This window comes from Thamnophis elegans, chromosome Z (genome assembly GCF_009769535.1).
Source record: "Thamnophis elegans isolate rThaEle1 chromosome Z, rThaEle1.pri, whole genome shotgun sequence".
NCBI classification, from domain to species: Eukaryota; Metazoa; Chordata; class Lepidosauria; order Squamata; family Colubridae; genus Thamnophis; species Thamnophis elegans.
The window spans coordinates 39,708,559-39,729,312 of NC_045558.1; the positions used below are offsets into that span (position 1 = coordinate 39,708,559).

The 20,754-nt window shown below is 38.1% G+C and overlaps 1 protein-coding gene across 1 annotated transcript in view; it reads left to right on the top strand.

The window, feature by feature from the left end:
- DNAH11 (dynein axonemal heavy chain 11) overlaps window positions 1-20,754 on the top strand; it is a 176,462-nt gene that overhangs the window by 132,353 nt on the left and 23,355 nt on the right. Inside the window, exons 63-68 of the mRNA XM_032235831.1 lie at window positions 447-620; window positions 1,074-1,309; window positions 2,574-2,696; window positions 12,505-12,709; window positions 13,856-14,020; window positions 15,343-15,483. Coding sequence (XP_032091722.1) covers window positions 447-620; window positions 1,074-1,309; window positions 2,574-2,696; window positions 12,505-12,709; window positions 13,856-14,020; window positions 15,343-15,483 — 1,044 coding nt within the window. The remainder of the gene's footprint in view (window positions 1-446; window positions 621-1,073; window positions 1,310-2,573; window positions 2,697-12,504; window positions 12,710-13,855; window positions 14,021-15,342; window positions 15,484-20,754) is intronic.

Consider the following 20,754-nt stretch of genomic DNA (forward strand, 5'->3'; position numbering starts at 1 on the left):
ATTGGCATTCTTCACCTGGAATTTGTCCCAGGAGATGAAACAACTATTATCTTATTGGAGCCAATAGTCCCCTCATTTGAGGATGCTACAAGATGTTTTCTTAGGGTTTGGGGCTGTCAGTTTTACTACCGGTTCACACACACGTGCACTGTTCAATGTAAATTGTTCTTCATGCATGCACAAAACAATTTACAGTGAATTGTGCACATGCAGTCACTAAAATCCAAAATGGCAGCAGCTGAGCAGTGGCAAGGGAACCAGTTCGGGGGCATGGCAGGCCTGGATCACTGGTGGTTCTGTGACCCAGGCCTGAATTCCATTACTGGTTCAGCCAAACCAGGCCAAACCTTCAGCAACTCACCTCCGGTTGCGGGATGGATGAGATATGCACCTCATTTGTATATTTCCACATAGAAGGTGACCCGCTCCTATTGCTTGTCTTTCAGTCTGAAAATATTCGTTGGAGCCACTCAATTAAATCCTTTGAAGAACAAGAAATAACTGCATGTGGTGATGTTTTGTTAACAGCTGCATTTGTTTCTTATGTTGGTCCTTTTACTAAACTTTATCGTCAAGAGCTAGTAGAACATATGTGGCTTCCATTTCTGAAATTGCAAAAAGTAAGTCTTTCCAATTTTTGTACTTCCATATCTTGCTGGCATGTTTTTAATGAAAATATATATAGAAATAATACATGGATATATTACTGCCAGCTGTTTTATTTCATGTTTTCTTGTGGCTTTAGTAAACATTATGCAACAGATTGTGAAAAATTTGAGAAAGAAACAGCAAGATCTTTAAAGAAAAATAACAGATGGAAGAGCTTGTTATTGAGCAGCATTTCAATCTGTGTAGAAAGCTCAGGAAAAAAGTTTCAAAATTGAAATAGACTCCATATTAATAAACTTACTCATAAATTAGGGCTGAAACTTCCTATTGCAGATAGCAGAATTCTGTGTTGTATCTAATTTTCACCTTAAAATTGTTTACTAAAATATTTGTATACTTGCTTCCTTGATTATGGTTTATTGTACAAAGCTTGACATTGTAGAAAAATATTTTTTTTATTCAAGATTCCTATTCCAACAAGTACAGAATTAGATCTGGTTACCATGTTGACTGATGATGCAATGATAGCAACATGGAATAATGAAGGATTACCCAGCGATAAGATGTCAATAGAAAATGCTGCTATTTTAACAAACTGTGAACGCTGGCCACTTCTAATAGATCCTCAGCTACAAGCAATTAAATGGATAAAGAATAAGTATGGAATTGATCTTAAAATCATGACTCTAGGAGAGAAGGGGTAAGTGCAGGTTGTATAACAGCATGACATATTTCCTGCCCACCCAAAGTCATTTACTACATGTAAAATAAAGTACATGTAGGGTGGGTGTTTCAGAAGAGATTAATCTGAACATAACAAATATGCCACTATTTTAATTATTTTCCAATGTGTTGGTGTTATATTATACCATTATACTGGATATCTAACTTGAGTATGATTTTGGAAGAAGCTTTTTGCTTTGTTTTCTTAGTTGAAAGTAAAATCTGGCCCAGTTCTTATTCCAAGTTGAAGAAAGATGTTGGAGAAATGAATTGGAGGCAAGGAGAAGTTGGAAAGGAGGTCTCTTTATTTGGTAGCCAGAAACAACAGTGACAACAGCATATTTCTGGTGTGACTGACAAATTGGGGTTGACAATAGATGGGCTTTTATACAATTTGGAGATGTGGGGGCTTTGTGATTGAGATGTCTATTCTTGAATAAGAATATGTCCTTTAATATTTTAATGGCTGTTGCCAGATTCCTATGGGGCTAGGTGGGGGTCATGACTGGCTCTACAGGCAAAAGAGGAAATGCAAATCCTAGGTGTTTTGTTTATCTAAGCTAATCTTATTAATAGAGCGGTCTGTCTTTATGACTGGATATAAAATATTCATTCATAAAGCCTTCAGGCTTCTGCTAGAGGCTGTTTTCCTTCTGCAGAAAGACTGGGTCTGCTTTCTGCCTTTGTAACAGAGATTGTTTTCCTTTAGAGGAAATATTATATTCTGCCTCTTTTAATATTCCTTAGAATATTTTATTCTGCAGGATGGGGGCTTCCTACATCTGTTTTCAACAACTCAATAAGAATTTTATAAATTTGCTATAAGGATTTTTTTAAACTTAACTTTGCACTTGTTGAAAGTGCCCCAAATATGTTCCATGTAAAGATGTATGGTCTGATTTCAGCTTGAGGAGCAAAATATACAAAAATTAAGCCAGATAATTTGGCTCCCTAACAAACCTGACAGGTGAGACCATGGTAAATGAAAGCATCATGCAATTAATTTCACTTGCATTGATAATGGATATATAGAGCGGGAAATTTATCTACTATTGAGTAACAAATTGCTCAATTTATTTCATCTTAAATCACTCAAGATATCTGGTGAGAAGGAGATTAGCAATGCTTGAATTTTTGCTACTGCTGTTTTTAGAAGTCCTATGGAGAGAATAAATAATTGTGTTCAATTATGCTTTTCATAGGTTGTTTTGTACAAATTCCTTTTTATTATTTTATTTAAGATTTTTGAAAACTATTGAAAGAACTTTGGCTTGTGGCGATGTTGTCCTGATTGAAAACCTGGATGAGAAAATAGACCCTGTGCTTGATCCTTTGCTTGGAAGAAACACCATTAAAAGGGGGAAGTAAGTACTTTTTGATGAACAGAAAAGTACAGAAATGGTAACTGTGATTGACTTTCTTTTATCAGTAGTGTTTTAAGAACAATGTTTTTTTCTCTTTACATTTGTTTTTCATTCTAGGTTAAGGTGTCATTATAACATATTTATATTAAAGAAAGTATATAGTTAAATGAAAACATTGAAAAATATCTAGGAATAGTCCAAGAAAAGGAGGCAGTTGTGCTATGAAAGAAGTGAGAAATTAGGGTGTTATATATAAGACTGACCTGGACATTTTATAGCCCCAGGCCATATGGCTGTCTCTGTCTGACCTGTGTGAGGTCAACTGGAAATTAGAAATCAAATATAAATAAGTGTACACCATACATGCAATACAAGTGTATTTTTTTTAAGTTGACCGCAATTTTTTTCAATTTACATATGTGTCCATGTGCCTATGAACCTTCATAGCAATGCATTGGACAATAGATATTTACAAGAGATGCTGAGCTAGAATGTAGAGTTTTTCCAAGATATAAATGTTTTTATTTACTGAAGTCAGAGATAAAGTCATAGTTTGTGGAGTATAGATTGTCTTGTAAGGATTACGATTTGGATTACCATTATGTGATTAAAGATGCATAGAAATGGTGCAGAGCAGGCATGGGTATCTGATGCTTGCTAGATAAGCTGCAAAACCAATGAGGACTTTTTACCAAACTTTCCTCATCCATGGATGGAGCAGTCAAAACAAGTTATGTGATATCTCGCAAAATTGAAAAAAATAATAAGTCATTTTTTGATGGAAAGTTTATCAAAGAGAGTTTGGAGGACTCTGCAGTGCTAATATGCCTTGAGAAAAAAATGGCATTTGAGACAAACCATAATGAGAAAGATTAAGGATTGAGAAAATCTGGAACTTCAGCTACAAAACAAGCAGATCATTTTTACTGTTTCTTCTTAGCTTTGGATGAGAGCTGCAATGTCTGTGACATAGCAGTTACTCATCTTTGTGCGTGGGATAATGAAGGTCTTTAAGATTATGGAGGAATCTTAAATGCCATCAATGAAAGGGATGATAATAAGAAGTGATTTGTTCATATAATAAATGCATACTTCAGATGGGACTGAAATGAGACAAACTGGCAGTATTTACTATGGATGATGGTCCAAATCTGATGAGGAGAAATCTCAGACTTTTGAAGCAGATGTAGAATAAAATGACTGAAATGAACCCTGAACAAAAATTGGTGTTTTTACATTGTACATCAGGAGATGTTGTCAGTGCTAAAAATTAACCATGTTATTGATGTTGTAACTTTATTGGGGCAAAAACATAGAATTACAGACAGTTTGCTGTACTTCTGGAGGATCATGAGACTGTTTCAGCCTAGGTAAAATGCTTAAAAGATTACGGGATGTGAGAGTAGAGATTCAACTGCTCTGTGAGAAGAAGGGGAATGATACCCCAGAGCTCTTAGATGCAGACTGGATGGCAGATTTTGTATTTGCTGTTGATGTGACTGCACTAATGAACTAAATATTCCACATTTTCTTAGCCTTATCAAATATACATTCTTATGAGTAGCCGCTAATAAAGCAATATGATTTACTGCTTTTTAGAAGTACCAGTTCTTAAACTGGGTTTAAGAACCAGTTAACCTTGCCAAGAATCAAGAATTCTTCCAGCATCTTTAGATGCTAAAACATGGAGTTCTTTGCCCATAAGGCATATTCAGTGTCATTGAGATATCACCCACACCATCATCTAGTACTATTGCTGTTATAAATTTCAAATAATAAATTATAGTGCACTACTACCATATTGCATCATCCTAGGATGTGTTTATTAAATGAATTATGCTTATGACTAATGTTAAATTAGAGTTTTCTAAATGTATTGACTGCACCTTGATAGCTTAATGGAAACTATTTTGTATACTTTGTCAGATAGTAGTTGGTATAACTTTTAAAGATGTGTATTATGATACTATTTAATTAAGCAATGTATTACTTATTCCAAGGAGCTAAAATTTTCTTCAATATATCTCCCTGAGATCATTAACACTCATGAGTAGTGATGTAAACTTAGTAAATTTAATAACTGAGCAGGATTTTTATTGTACTCATTCATCTCTGATTCTTCAGTTGGGAAAATAAACCGTTTTCAAAGAAAATAGAAGTAAAAGTTGCAGTGTGTGCGTGCATGTGTGTGTATGTATGTACCATATTTTTCAGAGTAGAAGATGCACCTTTTTCCCTCAAAAAAGAAGCTGAAAATCTGGATGCATCTTACACACTGAATACAGCATTTTTTTGCCTCCTGAAACTCTGCCCCCTTCACCAAAATGGCTGTGCATAGCTTTTAGAAGGCTTTCAGAGAGCTCCTGGGGCTGGGGAGAGCAGAAATGAGCAAAAAATGGCCTCTTTTTGCACCCCCAGCAGCACTCTATAATCTTCCTAAAGACTATCCATGCCCCTTTTTTGGAAAAAAATGGGCCCGTTTTTGCAAAAAAATGGGTTATTTTTTGCTCATTTTTGCCCACCCCCGAGGAACCCTCTACAAGTGTCCTAAGAGCTATTCATGCCCTTTTTTGAAAAAAATGGACCAGTTTTTGCGAAAAACGGAGCATTTTTGAGTGGTTTGCAGAGTGCAAAAAAATTTTTTTTAAATTTTCCTCTTCAAAATCTTGCTGTGTCTTATACTCAGGTGCATCTTGTATTCTGAAAAAATACAGTATATACATATATATGTGTGTATATATTAAGTTACACATTCAAAGATTGGGTGTCATTAAAATTAGCACATATATTCAGCTTCAAAAATTTCAGCAATAGGTTCTCTGTCCGGTTGCTGGGTGATCATGGGGGCCATGGCCTATTCAGCCTCCTGAACCATGGAGGGGGGGCTTTTCCACAAGCTTCTGGGAGGGTAAAAACTGCCTCCCCCAGGTCCAGCGGCTTTCTAGAGGCCGGAAATGTGCCAATTTCTGGCCTTTCAGAACTTCTTCATTTCCCTCCTCCCTGAGCCTCCATGTGAGCTCTGCACTTATCTCGCATCTAAAACAGGCGTGTGGAGACTCCTGGGAGGGGAAGGGTGGGAGGAGCCAGCCAGGGGTGGGATTTGGAGGTTCCCTAAGCCAGCCATAATTTTAGCTATGGGTTCTCCTGAACCCAGGCAAACCCATAGCAGCCCACTCCTGGATATATTACTGTATATACTCAAGTATAAGCCTAGTTTTTCAGCCCACTTTTTGAGCTGAAAAAAGCCGCCTCGGCTTATACTCGAGTCAGTGAAAAATTTGCCCGAAATGGAGGAGAAAAGGGGCGGGGCCATGCCGCTGGGTGACGCTCGTGAATGGCCCAGCGCCCCTGAGTTTCCCCTCCCTCTGTGTCAGTTTGTCGCGCAGCGTGCACCACACCATCCCCCCTCCTCACGTTCTAATGTAATGCAGGGCTATCTTACGATTCCCCTTCCTCCCCCTCCTGCCGCTCTGCAATGATGTCCCACCTCCTCCTTGTTATGGCAAGCAGCCACATAGCGATGTCCCACCTCCTCTGGTACAGTGATCCAATGATAGGAATCACTGTGCCGTGTGTCATAGGAGGCGGGACATCATCATCACAGCGGGACATCAGCATCATGAGGTGAGTGAAGTATTTCATTGAATACACCGGTATTGTGTGATAATAATTTGTTATGCAGAGCAAATTTTTACAATGGCTACTGTATATTTAATGGGCACAGGCAGGCTGTATATGTTATTCAATGGGCAATGGCATTATTGGTATCTATTTTTATTTTTGAAATTTATCGGTAGCTGCTGCATTTCCCACCCTAGGCTTATACTCGAGTCAATAACTTTTCCAGTTTTTTGTGGTAAAATTAAGTGCCTCGGCTTATATTCGGGTCGGCCTATACTCGAGTATATACGGTATATTTGTTTTTCTGAAGTAGGATCAATTCTTTAATGTTTATGTGATATACTCTCAGTCTGGATGTGATGGACAGATACACTCCTACATTTTATACAGGTATAGAAAGTGATAAATTGTCATACCAAAAAGGTATTAAATTGTTAGAAATAGTTGTTAGAAATGAGAATTTGTATGAAAAGCTCAAACATATACAAAGTAAATATAATTATATTTACAGTGCAATCCAAGCCCATGAAGTACAAAAAATATAATTTACTGTCAGTTCATGCAAAGCTTAAGTGTAGATAAGATAATAATTATTTACCACAGTCCCAGTTGACAATAAGTGATTAATGTTTCAAATAGAAATAATATCTGTATATGTGTGGATTGTCTTTTGCAAGCAGGCACAAAAAGACTATATTTCATTCATCTGAAGCAGGTATCATAATAAACACAAACATCTCTTAAGTGCTGTTTTGCTGCAAGAGACGAGGCTTATTCTGTCTGTGGAACAAACAGTCTTCATTTGTTCTATACCGAAGCTCTTTCGATCTGTTCTTTTCAATCTAGTCCATGACTAGTTGTTGAATTTACCCTAAATTCTGAGGCTACAGAGAGTGAAAACATGTAAACCATATTTACAGCATTTTAAGCAGGTTGTACTTTTTGTTTATTTCAGTAATTTTGTTAGTATTTCTTCTACTCTCACTCACACTCTCCTATCCCCTTGTAATAAAGAAAGATGCTTATGATAGATTTGATGCAGATCAACAGTTTGAAGTTCATTAATAATTGGAATGTTGCACAGTATGAAGTAATGAATACTAATTACTCCTTTCATGTCTGACAGCACCCTATGGACCAATACATCAGCTCAGACTTTAATTTGGTTCTAGTAATGGTTTTATCAATAGTACATTAATCCTATGTTTGAAAAGATATACAGATGAACCTGACCTACTACAGCTACTGCTGTCATAAAAGGGCCACATACTGACAACAACTAGGTAATTACAAATAATTAGATCTACTGAGCTTCAGACAATCCTAATTTTAAATAAAATATATCTTGTGATATCAATCGACAGAAAGTATTACTGGAAAGATTTATCAGCATATGCACCTTCCAAAGCAAATTTACTGGCTTTGCATATTAGCAAACCTCATGATCTGTGAAACAACTTCTTAAAATTATATCCTGCCTTTACTTTTTTGGAAGTTGTTGTAACATAAAAAATTATGAAGGAAAATCCTGAAATACAAGATTACAATGTTTTCAGCATCCAGATTTCCGTTAGTACTATTTAAAGTCTGAAAACGTGGAAGCATCTCCAAGCACCTTGACTCAAAGGTGTGGAACCATTATTGTTTATGTATGGATAATATGCATCCTTCGGCATAGGGTTTTTGGCTAGGCTGCTGCTGTTGTGATTCAGTAGAAGGAAAGAAAAGGTGGGGAGGAGCAGCTCAAATGTGACCTTGGAATGCAGCTGTGCTCTTATGAGGGTAGATGAACAGCCGTGAATGCCAGCCACAACTATTGTGGGAGGATGGGATAACATTTTAATTGGCATACAGCATAAATCTTCGGATTTAAAGCCCGGAGAAGGCAGGCACTACCTCAGTTGTTGGGGCTCATGTAAATGGAATGAGAAAGAGGAGGAGAGAAAAGATAGAGGCATTGCTACATTTGAGTCTGTACACTTTGAAGCATCAAGGCAGAAAATGCCTTTGGAAAAACTATTCAGGAAGTTGGTGGCTGGAGAGAGACAGCATGACATGTAGTTTCCACTTTCTCATTCCAGGGGGAGAAGAGGATAAAGTTGTGAGCTGGAGTCTTTTCTCCAGAAGAGGAGTAAAAATCCAGATAGAGATATGTGTCACACCAAAATTAAGGCATGGGACAGAATGAACAATCTTATATTTTGTTTAATCAATTGCTTGATCAATCAAATCAATTGATTTTGATCAATGTTTTGATCGTTTAAACATGATCAAGATCAATCAAGAGGAACAAAATCAAGTAGAGAAGCAACCTAGAATTAAGCAGAAACTTCCTAACAGTGAGAACAATTAATCGGGAATATCTTGCCTTCAGAAGTTGTAGGTGCTTCATCACTGGGAGCTTTTAAGAAGAGACTGGACAAGGAGTGGCCTCCTCTTGAAGAACAGGTTGCACTAGAAAATCTTCAAGATTCCTTCCAGCTCTATTCTGTATTGTGTATTGAGACATCTGCAAACTCTAGACAAGGAAGGACTAGACAGAAGACCCAGTTACATGCATCACACAAAATCTATGCTGAGGGACAGCATACAAGATCTGAAAAAGCAGGATGAAAGCTTTAAGCACAGCCCAAAGGGACTCAGGCAATTCCTTCCCTATCTCTCTTTCATAGTGAAACATGAGAGGGGTGGAGGAATAGAAAGGGGGGAATTGGTAGCTAAGCAACAGAGCTGATGATTGCCAGAAAATAGCCCTGGGAGAGAGTTAGACAAAGTTAGACTAAGAAAGTTTGGACAATGCTATAAATAGTGGGGGTTACTTCATATTCCTCTAAATCAGCTTATATGTAATCAAAGAAACAAAAGAGTCTCTACTGTCTCTGTGAAGCAATTGTCATCCTTAAATACACTAGCATAACTCTAAAAGAACTTCAGTCATGCTGTGGCAACACCAAATTGCCAGATAGAAAAATGCAATCTCGCTCTCAAGACTGCTTTATCTGTGTTCTTGCTGAAGCTTTACTGACAAATACATTAGGAATCTTTTTTAACCATCATGTAAATCGTCCAGATCTCAGATATGTTGTCATATGATAAAGCCAACCAGAATAGATTATATTATGAATTACACCAAACATAGATCCAACCCTGTCCATCCATCTCTTTATAGCATGCCTATAAACTATAAAGTGCCCAATCCACATTTAAGAACCTTAAGCCAATTTCATTTGCAGTATATACAAATAATTCTTGCTTGAGTATTGAAAATAAGTTTGAACTTTCTACACATGCTTTTGGTGAAAGGAATCATTACAGACCGTGATTAGGAGGACTCTTCAAACCAAATTCATGTGCCGATTGCATACCAAACATGCCTTATACTCCAAATGTACAAGATTGAAAACTGTTTTTGTTCTGTTTGTCACTAAATACCAGTTTTTTTCTAGCTGAGATGATTTTTTTCTTTGGGGTCATGCAAGACAATGCAGTTGCTCTACATAAAATATTACTGTTTACCTTGAACCTGGTGCAAATGTGTTCATCTTTTAGCTTTTATCTTTCTCCACTGCTTTGGTAAACTTATAGATTCTGTCTGCTATGATTGCAAGTAACAAATTATTTCTCTATCTGATCCATTACAATTCACTTTCTGCATTATCAGAGGACATGGACTTTCTTTAGTAGGTTTTCTACCTTTTCATATTTCAGCAAGTCTTTGGATTCTCATAAGTATTCTCTGATAATATCCTCTTGTTGTACTAAGGGAGAAGCTCTGTTAATTAGGATACAATGATTTCTGAAATCATTGTTTACATTAATTTGTTTATCTTTCTATTCATGCATGCATTAAAGAGTCATATAAGAGCAAAGACCAAAAATCTATTTGTTCATACAATTTAGCTTTGCATTTTTCTTTCTGCACATGAATATTCATGTATTTAAAATATTTGACACACGGTTACAGTGAAAGAAATAATGTGTAAGTAGGTATAGTTGGAGAGAGAGATTTGTCCATTGTCTTACAAAGATCCTAGAATGGCCAATATGTATGTATGTATGTATGTATGTATGTATGTATGTATGTTTGTTTGTTTGTTTGTTTGTTTGTTTTATTTGTGCTGATAAATAAATAAAGGGAGACTAGTATAGATCTATTTCAAGCTATTTAGCTCTCATCAGCTAGCCATACCCTTACTGGGATTCGAAACTGTGCTGTATTGCATCTTAGGCAAACGTGTTAGCCATTAAGCTACAGGTCTCCTCCTTATCAGCTGAAGCCAGGGAAGAAGGTATATATTTAGAGTCACAACCCCTGGTAAGCCCCAATTATGGGAGGAAGCTAACTGCTTCCATCATCTGTCAATCGGCTCGTCACAAGAGTCCATCACGAAAGAAACCCAATATTTTTACTGTTGCCTTTGTTATATTTGTGTTTTTTTTATTTGTGCTGATAAACAGTAAAACAGTATACATACACACACCGTATTTTTCATAGTATAAGATACACCTCTTTCCCCAATAAAAGAGGGTGACAATCTGGATACATCTTACACACTGAATACAGCATTTTTGGCCTCCTGAAATCCCATCTCCTTCACAAAAACTGGACATGCAGAGAGTTTGGGAGGCCTGCAAAATATTCCTAGGGCTGGGGAGGACAAAAACAACCCCAAAAATGGGCCACTTTTTGCTCATTTTTGTCCCTTCCCCAGTCCCCAGGAGCATTTGCAAGCCTCCTAAAGGCTATGCATGCCTTGTTTTTCCACAAAAATGAGGCATGCAGAAATTTTGGGAGGCCTGCAGAGTGCAATTTTTTTTTTAAATTTATCTCTTCAAAATCTTGGTGTGTCTTATACTCTGAAAAATACGGTATTTCAGTATGTGAAGGTGAAGGATCTGCTCTAAAAGAGCTTCTCTAAGGATTCTATTCACATCAGCTGTGTTGGATACTGGAAAAAAAATCCATGATTACCATACCTTGAATTCCAGAGTTAACCTCTACATAAATGTCTTTTATTGAATTGGATGAATTAATTCTGTCATCCTTTTCCCCTCTACTTCTTTGGCTGCTATCGTAGCTGAGCCATAAGAGAGCAATAGCACAAACATTTATTTTCCCCAAATCTGCAATTAAATAAAATCCCCAACATAGCTATAGTGATAAAACTCACTGAATCATTGTGGAGTGCTTGTCTTTCATAGCTATAACCACAAAAAATTGGTAATAATTTATCACTTCTGAGGATTGAGCACATATAAAGTACAATTTTAGTACAAGGCTCCAGATCTCATTTTAAAATGAACCATTTTAGCATTGCAATAGCATGAAATTGTTCCCCAGGTAAGTTTCTCTGTAAATAAAGGAAAACAGTGAGTTACAAAATTGCCCTCTTTGTTCTATCGCCAATTTCTGAAATCATTCTTCCATTTTCCCTTGCAGCGGAGTGCTTATTGAAGTTCAGCATATGTTCTTATTGAAGTTCAGCATATGTTCTGCAAATAGACATTTTATGACATGTCTGTACAACAATTATTATTATTTAAAAAAAATCCATCTGAACAATATTTCAAAATATAGTTTGGTACCAGATTTAGGATTGGCTTTAGCATATTACTTTCTATTTTTCTTAGGTTCTGTCTGATCAGATGGGCATGTTCTGGGTGCCAAAGATTAAACAGTGCCATCTAGTGTGATCCTGCAGTAAAGCCTTCTTTATAGTTGCACCCACCCTACTAGGTCACCAACATTGACAAATTTGCTTGGCCTCAAATATGCTGTCTTTTGATGCTGTCCTTCGAAACAGATCTTAAAACCTACCTTTTTAAACTGGCTGAAAACTAGAATGATTGGTGAATGACAAGGTGGCTAGAATTTTATTTGTATTTTTCCCCAATGTACTATATTTGTGTATTTGCTTTCCCTTCTCCTGTGGGAAGAAAGCTGTGTACTTTCAATGACACTTACAAGTTTTTAAACAGGGTATGCATAAATCCCCGTGTGAATTTAATTTTTCTTAACTGGTTTTCTTTTTTACAAAAAATCTTATGGAAAGCTGCATGTTGAAAACTAAAGCACAGCATCAGCTTTATTTATAATAGTGTGAGTCATGCTTGGCCTCCTTTGACATTTTTTTTGCATTTTTTGAGGACTCAATATTGTAATGATTTTCATTTTAATCAATCTCAGGTATATCAAAATTGAAGACAGAGAATGTGAATTCAACAAGAATTTCCGTCTCATTCTTCACACTAAGCTGGCCAACCCCCACTACAAACCAGAGCTGCAGGCTCAGACCACTTTAATTAATTTCACAGTCACAAAGGATGGATTGGAAGACCAGTTGTTGGCTGATGTTGTTGGTATTGAACGACCAGAGTTGGAGACAGTCAAGGTAAGCCCACATGATGCTATGGTATCACGCAGTCGATGAGATTCCATTATTTATTTACTTATTTATTTATTTATTTATTTATTTATTTGTTTATTTATATGACATGATAATCACCAGGTAATGCATATAATCATATAAAACTGTGGGATTCAAAAAAAATTACTACTGGTTCTGTGGGTGCACATGGCGTGGCTTGGTGCACATGGCATGGCTTGGTGGGTGTGGCTTGGTGGGCATGGCGGGGGAAGGTTACTGCAAAATCCCCATTTATTCCCGATCAACTGGGACTCAAGAGGCAAAGAATAGATAGGGGTGGGGCCAGTCAGTAGTGGTATTTACAGGTTCTCTGAACTACTCAAAATTTCCACCACCAGAATTGGTCAGAACCTGCTAAATACCATCTCTGATATAAAAAGATAAAGATACAAACTCAAATTAATTATAAATTAGATGTTAAAATAATATAGCAATTAAACAGCTGGCAAAAGTGGAAGTTCCATAGTTGAATTTCCCCATTGACTTAGCCTGTTAAAAGCTGGTGGGAAGGTCACAAATGGTGATCACATGATTCTGAGACACTACAACTGTTGTAAATATATGCCCATTGTCAAGCACTCAAATGTTGACCATGTAACTGCAGAATTCTGCAATAGTCATAAGTGCAAAGACTGGTTATAACTTACTTTTATCAGCCCTATCATAACTCTGAACACTTGTTAAACAAAAGATTGTAGGCTGAGGATTACCTGTACTTTTTGAATGCAGCCTTTATGTATGACAATATACTCATCATACATCATCAAACATCACTGATGCTAATCAGTGATAGATAGGCTGTTTGTTACTGTTCAGTTGCAATTCCTGCCAGTTCTTGCAAATATAGACACCATCATCATTGTCGTCATCATTAACAACAACAACAAAACATTATTTGGTCATAGGCAGCATGTACAATACAGAAATCACAGTTAATTAGAATAAATACAAAAGAAATGTGTTTATATATGTAACTAAAATATCTAACAAGTTAGAATCAATCCTACAGTGTAAAATGTAGATTACTGAACAGTACTTGGCTGCGGACAGAGAGATGGAGTCAAATTGATAATAATCCCTATTTTCCAAACTTTTCATTATGTTTCCTAGTCTCTTCTGACAAAACAACAAAATGATTTCAAAATTCAATTGAAGGTCTTAGAAGATGATCTACTTTTTCGCCTTTCTGCTGCTGAAGGCAGCTTCTTGGGAAATACTGAACTTGTGGAGAAACTTGAAACCACAAAATTAATGGCGGCAGAGATAGAATTCAAGGTACTGCAGCTTTAGGCTCTGATTTTGTTAACTTCAAATACATTTTTTATCTGAAGACAAATCCAGATATACTATGTGGATCTCCTTCCTGTAACATAAATGTTAGCAGTTTGATCTCTCCAATATATGAAATAATAACTTCTGGCTTCTGGCTTCTTGGAACCCAATGGGCTCACTATACAAAGCATCTGCCATTTTTAAATGCTCAGTGCTTGTTATTGTGATATTAAAAGCAATTGCCCCATAACATTTAAAAGTAGATTAATGGAGAAGGGTGAAATCACAACATCATAAGCATTTTAGGGATCAGTTTATGGTCCTTGAATGAGTGGCAGGCAATTGTGATTATGCGTGAAGCTCCACTCACATGAATGGAGCTTCATGTGTGAGTGCAAGCACCCTCCGCTCATTCAAGGACCATAAACTGATCCCTAAAATGCTTATTATGTTGTGATTCCACCTTTCTCCATTAATCTACTTTTAAATGGAGCTTCACATAGGTGTGCATGCTTGCCTACCATTCATGCAAGTGGAGCTTCACATGCATTCATTTGCCCATTTTTCCCATGGCCCAGTTTCAAACAGGCCACAATCTGGTAGTGGGCCATGGCCAGGGTATTGGGGACCCAGTTTATAATGTCAACATATTGACCTATACAATCTGGGTCCTCATTTTACTAACCTCGGAAGGATGGAAAGTGGAGTCAATTTTGAGCACAATTGAGATCGAACTCCAGGCTGTGGGCAGAGTTTGCTTGTAACACTGCATTCTAGCTACACCACCAGATTGTATTGTATTGTATCATATTGTATTGTATAGTATTGTATCATATCATATATTTTATAATATTAAGATGAAAAAAGCATGAATTTAATCATTTGAGACTGCTATTTTCGTGTAAGCAATATTATTTCAGAAACTGACCTGTATAGTCCTGCAGCTGCTTATTTACAGTTTTCATCTAATCATTTTTATCTTCCTTGAAATAACTGTATAGCTTCTTATGGACTGGAATTAGCACTTTTGACCTTTGTATCATTCATAAGTAATATTATTATCAAAACAATCTTATCAACAGTCCTGAACGGTGATATAGATTCATTATAGATGCTAGTATTTTAGTTCCCATTTTAAAGCATCCTTTAAAAAAAAAGCTCAATAGTTAACCACTGCAAATTATATGCTACTACTTCTCTACAGTTCTCATTCTTAAGTCAATGGGGATTTTGCCTAAGTAATTTTGTCTAAGATTGCAGCTTAAACATTACTGTGAATTTGCTCTACCAATAATTATGATACCTTCTTTGTTGTTATCTCACAGGCTGCAGAAGCCAGAGAAAATGAAGTTAATATTAATGAAGCCAGAGAGTATTATAGACCAGCAGCTGCAAGAGCTTCTCTTCTTTATTTTGTCATTCAGGATCTAAGCAAAATCAATCCCATCTATCAGTTTTCACTGAAGGTAACAACTTTTTCTTGCTTTATTTTTGAAAGTAAAAAATAAATACAGAGCTGCAAACAGCTTGATTACCAGCAATCGTATCTCCAGAAAATAGGAAAGTGGTAGGATATTTTTTAAATAATTTCAAGTCACTTATTATGCCCTCCTGTTATTAATAATAATAATAGTTTATATTATGTTGAAAATGTACAGACAATTTCTAGCTAGAAAATTGTGAAATAGAAAAAAATATGATTGTATAGCACCCACAACAAATATGATATCTTCTTAGAATATACTGTTGTTTTCCAATGTCAGTGGCAGAAATATTAATGAAATGTTAAATAGAAAAATAGCAACTTAGAACAGCAGAGTATCGTAAGAGAATATTAGAATTATTCAGAGCAGCTGCAAGCAACATTGTCCAAACAATGTTTTATGTTCGAGACAATGTTGCTTTATGTTCCAGACTTCAATCCATTATGGTGTCATCCAAGTACTTCATCCATGCCACTTTTTCCCCACTTATTCCTTTTATTTCCTGTTTGGTTTGTTTGTTGAGAAAAACCCTGAACATTTGAGGACTTGATCATTCCACACTAGACTTGATTATTTCCCCTCCCTTCTTCAGAGTTTGCTAATGGGTTTAATAAATGTAAATTTTCTGGAACTTATAGCTGCTCTCATTTCTTCAAAGACAGTGAGTATTTTAATATTTTATGGCATTTGCTTCTGAATGACTCTTTATTCCTTATACATAGTTCAAGAATCAATGGATTTTGTCTGCTTGCTAAAGGAAAATATGTTTTCATTTATTCTTCTAACAGTTATTCTTCTAACTGTTCATTCTTGTTTAAGCTAATCCACTGTCTTGTGTGTGTGTGTGTGATCTATGTCTGTCTGTCTGTCTATCTCTCTCTCTCTCTCTCTAGATAGATAGATAGATAGAGAGAGAGAGAGAGAGAGAGAGACAGAGAGACAGAGAGACAGAGAGACAGAGAGACAGAATAGGACAACGCCCTTCTCCCTTACATTAAAGGCACCACAGATAAAATCAGCAAAATTCTTCACAAACACAATATCAAGGCAGCCTTCAACACTGACCAAAAAATAACCAACATCTTAAGAAACCCCAAAGACAAAATCCAGCTCGAAAACCAAGGAGTCTATGAAATACCATGCAAAATCTGCCCTGCAACATAGATAGGACAAACGAACAGGAGAATAAATGCACGCATCGCAGAACATCAGCTCCCCCGGATACCAAAAGACACTAGAATTATACTAGAAGGTAAAATAATAATGATGGAGCTAACTGAAGCTCTTAAAGGACAAAATAATGGGAAGACCCCAGGACTGGATGGCCTACCAGTGGAATTTTACAAAACACTAGAGGGATCCTTGTCTCTTCCTCTTCTAGAAGTTATGAATGAACTAATGGTTGAAAGCAAAATACCAAATTCATGGTTAGAAGCATATATTACATTGCTACCTAAAGAGGAGGTAGACCTTACCCAAATTAAGCACTATAGACTATCTCCTTGCTGAACTCAAACTATAAGTTATTTGCCTCTATACTGGCAGAGAGACGTAAAAAAATATTTAAATGGGTTTATCCACCCAGATCAAAATGGTTTTTTACCAAAGAGACAAATTAAGGATAATATAAGAATAATTTTGGAGACCTTGGAATATTATGAGGCTCATTCTGAAAAGCAAATGGCCTTGATGTTTCTTGATGCGCAGAAGGCTTTTGATAATGTGAACTGGCGATTCATGATACAACAAATGGAACAAATGAACTTTGGTAAGAATTTTATTCAAGCTATACAAATGGTATATCACAAGCAAACAGCTAAGATAATGATAAATGGAGAATTGACAGACCCTATTGAAATAAAGAGAGGTACGAGACAAGGCTGCCCGTTATCACCGTTACTTTTTGTCTTAACGTTAGAAGTCTTAAATAGAAGGATCAGAAAAGAGGAAGAAATAAAGGGAATGACTATTAAAAAAGAAGAATATAAGTTGCAAGCATTTGCAGATGATTTAGTTTTCATTCTCGAGGAGCCACTTGAATCTGCACCTAAATTGATAGAAAGAATTGAGGAGTATGGAAAAGTAGCAGGCTTGAAAATAAATAAAAGATCTTGACAAAGAATACATCATCAAAACAAAAAGAAGAATTGGCGGAAATCTTGGAGATGCAAGTTACGAACAAGGTCAAATATTTGGGGATTTTTTTAACAGCTAGATGTAGTACTCTCAGGATAACTATTTTAGATTGAAGCAACAAATAGCAATAGCAGTTAGACTTATATACCGCTTCATAGGGCTGAAAGCCCTCTCTAAGCGGTTTACAGAGTCAGCATATCGCCCCCACAGTCTGGGTCCTCATTTGACCCACCTCGGAAGGATGGAAGGCTGAGTCAACCTTGAGCCGGTGAGATTAGAACCACTGAACTGCAGATAACAGTCAGCTGAAGTGGCCTGCAGTACTTCACCCTAACCACTGCGCCACCTCGGCTCTTAGCACATGGATTTGATGAAAATCTACAATTATCAATGATTGGGAGAATCTCAACAATTAAAATGAACATTTTACCTAGAATCTTATACTTGTTCCAGACAATCCCAATTAGGTTGGGGAAAGACTATTTTGAAGATCTAAATAAAATGGTGTTGAATTTTGTATGAGAGGGGGGGAAAGCAAGAATAAAACTTAAAGAGTTGCCAGATGCTAAAACAAGAGGAGGGTTGGGCTTACCTGACTGGGAGCTATATTACCAGACAACGTCTGATATGGATTAAGAAATGGATAATGTTAAGAAATGTTAGGCTTTTGAACTTAGAGGGTCACGACTTGCTACTGGGATGGCATGCATTCTTATGGTATAAGGGAACCAAAGCACATGGTTACTTTAGAAGACATTATATAAGAGAGGCTTTGCTATTAAACTGGGAGAAAATTAAGAAATTACATTATTTAAAAATTCCAGTCTGGATATCAACTATTGAAGCCTTTTCATCTTCAATAATATACAAAAAGGAACAAACAGATATGCTGAACTATTAAATACAGAGGGTGAACTTAAATCCATTCAAGATTTGAAATAGGAAGGAATCAAAATTAATTGGTATTCATATGTGCATACATTCTAGATACAATAAGATTGAAAAATGGAGGGTTTTTATGATAAAATGACTGAATTAGATAAAATCTTAACAGGTACTGATGAAAAAGTAAAGTAAAAGTAAAAACTTTATGGCTACCCATTAGAGGTGAAGCTACAGGAAGAACAAGTTAAAGAAACTATGTTAGCTTGGGGGGAAATTTGGGGCATGGGATTGGATTTGGACTCCACCTTTGCAGAGCCAGCCGAGACACGAGAGGACGATTTGGTAGACCATCGCTGGGTTGAGTTTCAGGATGTTACCCCCGGGGACGTGGACAAGGCCATGAGGGCTGTGAGTGCCTCCACCTGTGTACTGGACCCGTGTCCCTCCTGGCTGGTTGCTAACAGCAGGGAGGTGACACAGGGCTGGATCCAAGCGGTTATTACCGCCTCGCTTCGGGAGGGGCACTTTCCCGCTGCACTTAAAACGGCGGTGGTGAGACCCCTCCTGAAGAAACCATCTTTGGATCCAGCTGTACTTAACAACTATCGTCCAGTCTCCAACCTCCCCTTTATTGGGAAGGTTGTTGAGAAGGTGGTGGCCTACCAGCTCCAGCAGTCCTTGGAGGAAGCCGACTACCTGGACCCCTTCCAGTCCGGCTTCAGACCTGGTTACAGCACAGAAACCGCTTTGGTCGCATTGACCGATGATCTCTGGAGAGCCAGGGATGGAGGTCACCCCTCCATCTTGGTTCTCCTTGACCTCTCGGCGGCTTTCGATACCATCGACCATGGTATCCTTCTGCGACGACTGCGGGAGGTGGGGGTGGGAGGCACTGTTTTACAGTGGTTCTCCTCCTACCTCTCGGACAGGTCGCAGTCGGTGTTGGTCGGGGGACAGAGATCGACCATGAGGCCCCTAACATATGGGGTGCCGCAGGGGTCGGTCCTGTCCCCCGTACTATTTAACATCTACATGAAACCGCTGGGCGAGATCATTCGGAGGCACGGGATAAGATACCACCAATATGCGGACGATACGCAGCTGTATCTGTCCGCCCCGTGCCAACTCAATGAAGCGGTGGACGTGATGAACCAGGGACTTGAAGCTGTTAGGGACTGGATGAGGGCTAACAAGCTTGTACTCAACCCAGAAAAGACCGAGTGGCTGTTGTGTTTCCCTCCCAAAAATTTGGCTAGTGTTCCACCACTCAGGCTGGGGGGTCAAATTTTACACCCCTCAGACAGGGTTCGCAACTTGGGAGTCCTCCTGGATCCACAGCTGACCTTTGATCACCACCTGTCGGCTGTGACCAGGGGGGCATTTGCCCAGGTTCGCCTGGTGCGCCAGTTGCGACCCTACCTGAACCGGGAGGCTCTCACAACAGTCACTCGCGCCCTCGTGACCTCTAGGCTGGAATACTGCAACGTGCTCTACATGGGGCTGCCCTTGAAGAGCATCCGGCGGCTTCAGCTAGTCCAGAATGCGGCCGCGCGAGTGATTGTGGGTGCACCTCGGTTCGCCCACATAACACCTATCCTCCGCGAGCTGCACTGGCTACCTGTTGATCTCCGTGTGCGCTTCAAGGTGCTTCTTACTACCTACAAAGCCCTCCATGGTAGTGGATCTGCGTACTTGGGAGACCGCCTCCTGCCAATCACCTCCTCTCGACCTATAAGATCGCATAGATTAGGCCTCCTCCGAGTGCCATCTGCCAGCCAGTGCCGGCTGGCAACTACGCGGAGGAGAGCCTTTTCAGTAGCAGCTCCGACCCTTTGGAACGATCTCCCCGTGGAGATTCGTACCCTCACCACCCTTCAGACCTTCCGCACAGCCCTCAAGATCTGGCTATCCCGCCAGGCCTGGGGGTAAAGACCATAGTCCGCCCCCACCCGAATGTTGTATGAATGTTGCTTGGTTTTAATTATATATTGTGTTTTTATGTTATTGTATGTCTTCCCCTCCCATACAAGTTGTTAGCCGCCCTGAGTCCCCTCAGGGAAAAGGGCGGCCTATAAATAAACTCAACTGAACAACTGAACAACTGGATTGACCTAGAGAAATGGCAAAAACTGAGGTCTCAAAACTATAAAATGACAATGTCAACTGTATATAAAGAGAATTTGTATAAGATGTTTTACAGGTGGCACTTATCCCCAACAAGAATACCAGAAA